This window comes from Bidens hawaiensis, unplaced genomic scaffold, assembly GCF_021521415.1.
Source record: "Bidens hawaiensis isolate Kalapana, Puna unplaced genomic scaffold, B.hawaiensis_p1.1 tig00004759_1, whole genome shotgun sequence".
Lineage (NCBI taxonomy): Eukaryota > Viridiplantae > Streptophyta > Magnoliopsida > Asterales > Asteraceae > Bidens > Bidens hawaiensis.
Window position 1 is genome coordinate 357,746 of NW_027491296.1, and position 10,088 is coordinate 367,833.

The window sequence follows — 10,088 nt, forward strand, 5'->3', positions numbered from 1 at the left end:
TGGTTTAAAATTGACAATATATAAGATATGTCGTGGTTTTCGAGTTATTGTAAGGCCCCGGTCCGGTGTCCTACTTTGGACGTTGGACTTACTCATAAACACAGTTCTAAATATCAGAGTTAATTAAAACTTTCGCGGAATATAAAAAAAAACTTCAACCATAACAAATTACATAACCTTCAAATCTTGTCTTAACAAACATTCATAGTTATTTAAAATCAAAACATAGTATTTAAAACATCATAACATTTCTTTGAGATGCCAGTATCTTCAATTCCCTGCCATGTGTCCTCATCAAGTGAGCTGCCTCATCCTACTCACCTGCGTGCATACTAAAAGTCAGCTACGCTGAGTGAGTTCTAGTTAATCAAGCAACATACAATACGTCCATACACATTCTCATATATGCACCCGAAGGTACATATACATACATAGTTCTTTACCTTTCTTCATACTTTCATACTACCATACTTTCCTTCTTTCCTTTTATACATACACGTATACATATACTTCATCCTAAAACATTCGCATATATTATTAGGGTCTGTTCCCTACATTCGCGGATATTATTAGGGTCCGTTCCCTACATTCGCAGATATTATTAGGGTCCGTCCCCTACATTCGCGGATATTATTAGGGTCCGTTCCCTTCATCCGCGGATACTATTAGGGTCTTTTCCCTTTCTAACCATACCTTCCATACCTTTCTATACATGCATAATTATAACTTCCATACGTACATACATCAATTATATATCATATATATATATATGTATATATATCAATCATGTTTTAATCTATCCCTTGACGTTACATGCAATATCCGAAGATCGTTCATGCATCAACAAGCATTTGATCATACATGAATCATATAAGACATACACTTACCACTTAAGGTAAGTGTATTAACTAATCACATCGAGTATACACACAGCCCCGAAAACATAACAAGGACGTGGGGCTAGAAACTCACCTGAATTCGGTTACGTTCACCGTTAGTTGTCATATAAGACATACACTTTACTTAGTTGTGCACGGCTAACTGTATAATAATCACATATATTAATTAACTATAACTACTTGTATCGTGCTATCTAGTTTAATTATAACCCTCAATGAACGGGGGTCTTGGGGCAGCGGGGTTCTAGGGGCGGCAGGCCCTAGCGGGGTCCAAGGAGCAGAGCCCCTGGCTGGGGTTATGTCATTAGGATTTTAAATTATTATTTAATTCGCTAACTCATTCTCTATAACGAATTAAGCCTGATACGCTATCTGATTCGTTATCGTATCATGACTTGATTCGTCATCTAGTTCGTTATCTTATCATAACGAATTAGCAAGTAACGATTCACCTGATTCGTTATCTGGTTCGTTATCCTAGTTCGTTAGCCTAATTCGTTATCTTGACGTGGCCTGATTCGTCATCTTGATATAACGAATGGGCAGATAACGAATTAAAGGTTTATTCGTTATTAAATCACACGAATTAGTCCCATTCGTTATGATCGCGTAATGAATTGATCAGTCATAACGAATCATCCCAGTTCATATCCAGACTTTGACTCAAGGGTCAAAGTCAAAATCGTCAAGAACAATAACAGTCAACCTTCATCAGATCTGCAATTAGGCCTCAAATCCCAACGAAATAACACGAATTTGGTACCATTGAGCTCGCAATCACATCGTCTACAAACCCTAATCATACATTCGTTCAAACATCGGGTTTTAAGGGGTGCAATTTGTCCAATTCTAAATCCGGTTCATAATACAAACGATTAACCCATTAATTGTTAACGGATTTCAGTGAGGTTTGTTGCTTTGGATTCGTTTTTAACATTTACACATAGATCTATGATTTCCAGACAAAATCCGAACCTAAACGAACAAGTTCTAGTCATAGACGTACCTTAAACGAGTCGATCTACGAACACGGCCTAGTCTTGATGGTGGTTTGGTTCGTTCCAACGATCTTGCACCAACGGGTTCGGTTTTCCACCTTCGGATCTTGGCTCAGGTTATAGGATAGTGTTTGTGTGTGTTTTTGGTGCTGTAGGCTATCGTGTAGAGATGAATATAAATGGAAAGGATTATGGTTTAAGGGGTATTTATACTCTCTTAAGCCCATGGCCTAAGGCACATTCCATCTCTTCTTTCATTTTTTAAAGTCCAAGCCCGTCTTCTATTAGTTTATTTATTTAAACTGATAAACGAGACACTATAATATAAACAAAATTTATTTTATTAATTCTTAACGAAAGTAGGATGTTACAGTTATACTCATCGAGAAATAAAAGTAGAAGTGGTCAAACACAAACATCATGGCATTCTTATTACCATGCACATGAAATCAAGATTAAGCATTTGGTATATCTACAATTATCTAAGCATTTGAGAGCCCATTTGAGTTGATAAATTAAATGATATATACATTCCAAAGTTAGGCTCTCTATTTCCATATGATGCATCACAAAACAGACCATGCAAACGTGCAACAAACAAACTGTACTTAAACTACAAATATAACATACTTTATATATATATTTATATGGTGGAGTTAAAATAAGAAGTAGAATGTGTCTAAGAAGTCTAAGAAGTAATCTGGTGTGTTAGATATGTTGATCTGATGATGGATATGGATAGTGTGTTTATTATGCGGTGTGTTTAATTTTAGTTGTGATGTGTTTATTGTGCGGTGTGTTTTATTAGATATAGTGGTGAAAACACACTTTCTGCACTTTTTACTTTTTAGAAAAAATCTACTTCTTATTATAACCTTGCTCTATATATATAACCTTTGATTTTATTACAATATTTATGTTTACATAGAAACCAAAACACGTTATGAAACAAAATTATATATTCACAATTATATCAAAAAGCTAAATTAAAACAATCTCGAAACATGATGTTAAACATAATATTATCAACAATGTTTGACTCACTTAAATTATTACAAATATAACATCATTGCCATGTTTTTAAAAATAAAAAAAATTTATAGTAACCCGCGTAACACACATTTAACCATAGAAAAATAGCTTTGACTAAACAGTATATGCTTTGTTTAAACATACATGGGTACCGTATGTTTCATTTGATTATTTGAGACACACTAAATGGTGGGAAGAAACATGCAATGCTCTTTGGTTTAAAATTGACGTTATTTATAAGATATGTTGTGGTTTTTGAGTTAGACTCATCAAGGAAAAAAAAATAGAAGTGGTCGGACACAAACATCATTGCATTGTTATTACCCTGCAACTGAAATCAAGATTAAACATTTGATATATCCACAATGATCGAAGCATTTGTGCTCACAATGATTTGATATATCCATGAGAGTCCATTTGAGTTGATCAATTAAAAGATATATACATCCCAAAGTTAGGCTCTCTATTTCCGTACGATGCATCACCAAACAGAGCATGCAAGCGTACAACAAACAAACTGAACTTAAACTACAAACATAACATACTTTATATATTCGTATAACCTTTGATATGGGTGTGAGGTGTCATTTCCATGATTATTAGACATTATAATCTCCACTGATACATGTGAACACAAAGCTATTTAATCCATATATGTTAATAGTTCCTGTTAATTTTGTATTTTATAAGTTTTACAACATGGTGGTGAGTCAAACTGGAAAGAAAAAAGGACTGCATCTTATGTTAGGAATGTTGAACAAATCAAATGAACACGGGCATAACATGTTCGTGCTTGTTTGTTTAACTTTAACTGGGCAAATGATAGAACAGGAGTAGTTAAACGAATGTGGTTTTCTGTCCATGTCCGTTCGTTAACATCATGAGCATGTCCGTGTTCTTTTATGTTGTGTTTGTTAACAGTGTAAACAAATGGTTCACAGACATTTAGTGAACACAAACAAATTAATATATATGAATGAACATGAACGGTAAAAACGTAAAAGTAAACTTGAGCATCAATTTGTTGGGCCCAAAAAATAATATAAATACACAAATTGTGTGAAGTGATATTTTTAATTTTATAGAATTAGACTAAATATTAATGATATGTTTCTTTTAGTATCTCATATGGATATTGCAAGGATTTAGTTACATAAGCCTCACCAAGTTTACAATAATATAAAAAAAAAACTAAATAAACCCGCGTAACACGTGGGCTAAAAGCTAGTATTGTAATATTTAAGAATATTATGAACATAATTTAGTATTATAGTATCTCAAGTTTTCTTCTAACTAGTTTGTAGTCTCTATAAGCGATTAAAATTTGAATGTGAACCAGTTAGAAGTAACGTTCAATAAAAACTAACTCAAAATAATTCAAAAGTGTAAAAAATATTTATTGAATTTGTATATAATTTAGATCACATCATTATGCGTGACAATCAAGTTTCGGACTTGATTGAGCTAACCCCTGAATCTTGGGCAATAAAGAGCAAGTGAATTTTCCAGAAAAAACCGACATGTGTGGATTTGTACACACATATAAAGCACGACTGGTTACAAAAGGTATTACTCAAATTCAAAAAAATAAATAAATAAAATACCGAAACTACGTCGGATCAAATGGGCTAAAAGTCGCCCAAAGTCTTTATAATGTTATAAACCGAATGCTTTACAAAATAAAATAAAAATACAAAAAATGATCAAACAGTTCAGCCAGCTCCGCCCAAACTAAAGTTGACCCATTTTAACCAAAACCCGTTTGATCAGTACCCAACCAGCCTGACCGGTTCAAGTTTCCACCTCTACTAATAGTAATATAAGTAGAGAAAATTAACAAATATTGGAAGCAAAAGCGATAGGGTATGCAATAAAGCCGAAAAACCTGAAATCAAATCGTATCTGTGAGCAAAAAAAAGAATTGAAATGCGAATTCTGATTTTGGTTTGGTTTAGTTAGTTATCACATCCGAATTGTGAATTTGGTTTCCGGTTTGGTTATCGGTTCCACAAATCTTGCTTATACAAATAACCAAACCAAATTCAATCAAATAAACCGTATATAACCTCTTTAATCGGATAACCAAACCATATAAACAGAATAAATCAGTTTAATCGGTTCAGTTAAACACATTTCTAATTCGGATGAGATAGGACAGTAAAATTCAAAACCAAATGAATAAAAAGCATAAAATAAGCAAAAGATATAGAAATCAGAAAAACATGACTCTGAAATAGATTGAGTGCTCACATGAGGTTAAAGTTAAACCAAATGTGACAAAAATGAGGAGTTGTACAAAGTATCAACACAGTTCTTCAGGTTGATCTTTAAGAACAGGTTGACTTTAACATGTATTATGTACATCTCCAGCAATATAAATAAAGTTACAAACTTTTTTTTGTTTTTCAAAGGATTGTGGAAATAGAAGTCACGTGAGAGGCTCATGTTCATCCCTCTGTGTCAATGTTGTCGTCACTTGTGGAAATTTGTCTTCTTTCCGGGGTCATATTTAATGCGCCACTTGTCGAAGATGAGCCTAAAAAGCGGCGCACAGTTGGACTGTCTGCTGCCGACGTGGATGCTGAGATGTTGTAAGCGAAGACTCCCATTGGGTGGTCAAACTTGCAACTTGGCCCGAATTTGCATATACCGTAACGAGAGTAGAATATGCATAATGGCTCTCCCTATAATAAAAATTGTTATTTATTATATTATAGGGTCACAATTTCTAACGTGTTTAATAAACGAGCCAAGTTCAGTTAGATGGGTCGTGTTCTTCAATTAAACAAGCCGTCCTCCTAACCCCGATTAACACGTTTACAACTTGATTACTACACGTTTAAAATTGAAAACAATTAGGTTTTGGGTTATCATATCGTTCAAGAAATGAGTCGTGTGATTGACCTGGTTAAGTAAAGGATTCGCGCTTAGCTTGACCTGTTTACCCGTTTAAGTAGGCACGTCGACCAACTAACCCGTCTAACCCATCTTTTAAAACCATCAACTCGATTATCACATTTAAAATTGATTAGTGATTACTAATCCACCGGTCAGTCAACCTGTTTGACTAGCTTTGAAAAATGGGTAAAATGGGTCGAGTTCCGGTTGACCGGTTTAATGAAATGGGTGGTGTTTAGATTGACATGTTTAACCCATTTTACCTGTTTAACCCATTTTTGAGTTTTGACAAGATTAACACATTTACAAGTTGCTTACCACCCACCAACTTGTCAACCTCTTGACACGTTTAGGTAGATGGTTTAAACGGGTCATGCTCTAATTAGACGACTTTAAGTGTTTTTGGGTTAAGTTTGATGTTTGCACCGGAATAAATAAAGAGGTCATGTTCAGGTTGACCTGCTTAACATTTTTAAGTAATTAGGTTGACCCGCCAACCTGTTTATTAAATGCGTCGACCTCCTAACCCATTTATGGCCAGATTAACCCGTTTTTTACAAACACCGATCAGATTAACACGATTAAAACTATCTCACTGCCTGCCAGTTTGACCCGTTTAGATAAGTAGGTTAAACAGGTCATGTCCAGGTTACACAATTTTAATTGTGTGCAGGTTAGCTTTGATGATTTTTACATGAATAAGTATATTATATGGGTCGTGTTCAGGTTGACCTGTTTAATTAAATGTGTCATGTTTGAGTTGACCAGTTGAATTAAACACATCGACCCCCCATTCTGTATATTAAACAGGTTGACCCCCTTACCCGTTTAAACCATTTTTCTAACAAATGAGCAACCTGATTAACATGTTTACAACTTGATTATGACATGCCACCTGTTTGACAAGTTTAGATAAATAGGTTAAGCGAGTCGCTTTCTGGTGATTTTAATTGGGTGTCGGTTAGATTTGATGTTTTTTTACAACCCAAACCCCTCAACCCGACACGATTGGCACCCAAATTACTCTGTTAAGAACCTATATAAGCATGACTGGAGTAGGTCCACTGGGCCAAGAACGAAACTAACCGGACGTAAAGGGAGGCCTATTGGGCTAAGAGCACAATCAGGGACAGGAAGAATTCTTTCTCTTGGATGATGAAATCTACAAACTGCACCAAATTTACAGTCACCGGTTTTCATGTAAAATTGACATTCGGGTTGACCGGGCCTTTCTGGGAAGACGTTTTCGCTTGGTAATGCGTAATATCCGGTACGGTATGAAGGATAATTTCCTTGCAGTGCTTCATTAGCTGCTTCATTTTGACTTGAAGTGCCATAATTCTGACCATTTCCACCAGTTTGTTGTTGATTTTCTGAAGATGAAATTGACCCAAGTTGACCCTGAACAAAATCTTCAAAATGTAAGATTATGAAGTTGACTAAGCTGGTGTTTTCTTGAGTTTCAGAAGATGAATCGAGCTGGTTGTAAACGAGCCCGAGCCTAAACATGCGCTTGTTTAATTACCGAGCCTGAGCCCAAGCTTCACTTATCGAGCTCAAACTACTTTAAGTAATTTTTATATAACTCATATTTATATTGTATATATTATTAGGATGAGTATCATTACAGAATTGTTAAATTATTTAAGAACTTGAAGGAACCCTTGAAAACTAACGTTTTTTATAAAAAAATTTGTATGTTAATGTTCTTTGAGAGTAGTTTTATCATTTTTTATATCTATATCTATAATTACAATTTTGAAAATTAGTTTTTATGCATATCTATGTTTTGTTTTACACCTATGTAAATTTGTTAGTACATAAATTTTACATGTATGTAAACTTGTAAATAATATATGTAATCAAAAATTTTATATAAAATATGATAAAACTACTCTTAAATAATGTTAATATACAAAAAAAAATAATTTAGTTTTTAAGGGTTCCTTAGAGTTCTTAACTATTTTAGAGTTCTTAAATGATATTATTATGCATAAAAATATGATAAAATTAATTAAATAGTATGTATTTTGTCATACATACATATTTTAATTCTAAGCATACAGAATAATCAATTACAAATGCATATATGTTTATTAATATATACTAAACTAGCCGAATCTTAGCCTGAGCTTCACTTATCAAGCTAGCCTATTATTTAAAAATGTCAGTATAATTTATATTTATATAATATCTGTTATTATATAAAAAATATTATAAAATTTTAAAAATTATAAATACTATGTTGTATATACAAATTTTAGTTATAATCATATATAATATATAAAATTAAAAATGTATACATATTAATTAATAAATAACAAATGAGCTGACCCCTATCCTAGCTCGAGCTTGAAAAAACTACTAACTCAGATTGGGTTGTTTACACCCCTACCCGTATCGATCCGTTAGCCAAACCACCCATTTATATAAAAGTAAACCACTGTTATATTATTAAGAATTAATGATAAGAGTGATGTATAATAAAACAACATATATCAAAAGACAGCTTACACTGTATGCACTCCATCCTGGTACTGAAACCACACCTTGTGGCAGAAGCATTGGTACATAACTTGAAGGAGCCTGCCAGCGTGGACTAACAAAAGGAGTTCTAGACAAAGACCAATTGGTCAATCCTCCTGGGTATGACTGCTGACCTGGACTGGTTGGTGACTGGACTGTAGGATACGCTGGAGAACCGCGATACGAAACCATCATATTAGACGGTTGCGGATGGTGGAACTTGCAGGTGCTTCCAAATTTGCACTGTCCTGTTCTTAGATAATAAGCACATTCAGCCTCATTCTGCATCACAAACAAAGAGCTTGCATGTCAATATTTGTTAATATTACTTTTTTAAAAAACAGAACTAGTAAAGTAAATATAACGATAGGAAGCTAAATGCTAATAGCATCAAAAACCAACATGCTCAACCTAATTTTGGTATATTAAAGTCTTGAACTCATTTAACATGTATGTATAACTAGGCATGTAAACAAACCAAACAAATTTCCGACTTCAATATAACAAAATTGCACATTTGGAAACTTTTTTCTTTTGCATAATGAAAAAGAATGTTGGTTTTTTATAACGCAACAATAGTAGATGCAGATGCAAACCGTTCGAAGTGGATAACCCAAGACATTTAGTGAAACTCTTCCAGCAATCCCAGCCTTGCCACGGGGATGATGAAACTTGCATGTTGCTCCAAATTTGCAAGTACCCGTTTTCAAATAGTACTGTCATAAATTTGGAAAAAAAGAAAATGAAATAGAACACCAATAATTAATCAGTATATATTTATAATCACAAACAAATAAACAAAAGAGTATTTTCTAACACTTGAGAATAGATACTTACCTGACATTCAGGTTGTCCTGCTCTTTCTGGATATTCTCCTCTCATTTTGGCAGTTGCAATGGCCTAGAACCAAATTAGGACGTTATAATAAATAGAGAAAACAATAAACGAACACAAATAATTATTATTATTGATCAAATCGGGTTGACCCGTTACCAGTTTTCTGTTAGGAGGATGATTAAAACGACATGTTGCTCCAAACCTACAAAGGCCGGTTCTGATGTAATAAGAACAGTCGGGCTCTCCTTCACGCACAGGATAAGGTCCCACTTCCATTACTTCCGCAGATCACAAGTTTAATTTTGACCATACATCTGAAATATTATGAATTTGTGTTAATTTATCTGGATTAATTAAAAAGATGCCCAAGTATGAATCTGTTCTTTTGTCTTCATGTAACACTTAACCCTTGCAACAAATATTCTTTCTCTTAACTTTTTTACTCTATGTTTGTTAATACTATATGCCAATTGCTTACACATACTCTTTGCTATTGTGAACTTGAATCAATTCTTATGGTTTCTATTTATAAACAAAGCAACATATAAAACCACACACACACACATGTACATATATAAAATTGTCATTTTACTCTCCTATGAATACACTATATGTTAAATCATTAGAACTATATTATATTCACAATTGTATAATATATTCACGGGTGAACACACGTATTCATCAGTGAATAAAACAGTTCTAGATGTTTAGCGGTTCTCACTGAATCAAAATAATTACTCATGCAACAACATATATTCTTCCTCAACTTTTTCCTGTTTTGTTAATACTTCATGTCAATTGCAAACGCATACTCTTTGTTATTATGGACTTGAATCAATTCTTATTGTTTCTCTATTTGTAGAAAGCAAGTAATATTGCATATATAATCATGCACTTA

The 10,088-nt window shown here is 33.6% G+C and overlaps 1 protein-coding gene across 1 annotated transcript; it reads right to left on the bottom strand.

Annotated features, from left to right (window-relative positions):
- Positions 1-5,137: 5,137 nt before the first annotated feature.
- LOC143627993 (zinc finger CCCH domain-containing protein ZFN-like) lies at positions 5,138-9,576 on the bottom strand. Its single transcript, XM_077097692.1, has 6 exons — positions 9,347-9,576; positions 9,191-9,253; positions 8,950-9,069; positions 8,342-8,635; positions 6,914-7,228; positions 5,138-5,613 (listed from the first exon to the last, which is right to left on the bottom strand). The coding sequence occupies exons 1-6, from the start codon at positions 9,464-9,466 to the stop codon at positions 5,377-5,379; spliced, it is 1,149 nt and encodes a 382-aa protein (XP_076953807.1). The 5' UTR covers positions 9,467-9,576; the 3' UTR covers positions 5,138-5,376.
- Between the last annotated feature and the right edge of the window lie 512 nt (positions 9,577-10,088).

Excerpts from the sequence above, each read along its gene's own strand:
- LOC143627993 (XM_077097692.1), bottom strand. The coding sequence starts at position 9,466 with ATGGAAGTGGGACCTTATCCTGTGCGTGAAGGAGAGCCCGACTGTTCT. Across the intron at positions 8,636-8,949 it reads TGGGTTATCCACTTCGAACG|AATGAGGCTGAATGTGCTTA; the intron begins GTTTGCATCTGC and ends TTTGTGATGCAG. Across the intron at positions 5,614-6,913 it reads TAGGCCTCCCTTTACGTCCG|GGAGAGCCATTATGCATATT; the intron begins GTTAGTTTCGTT and ends TTTTTATTATAG.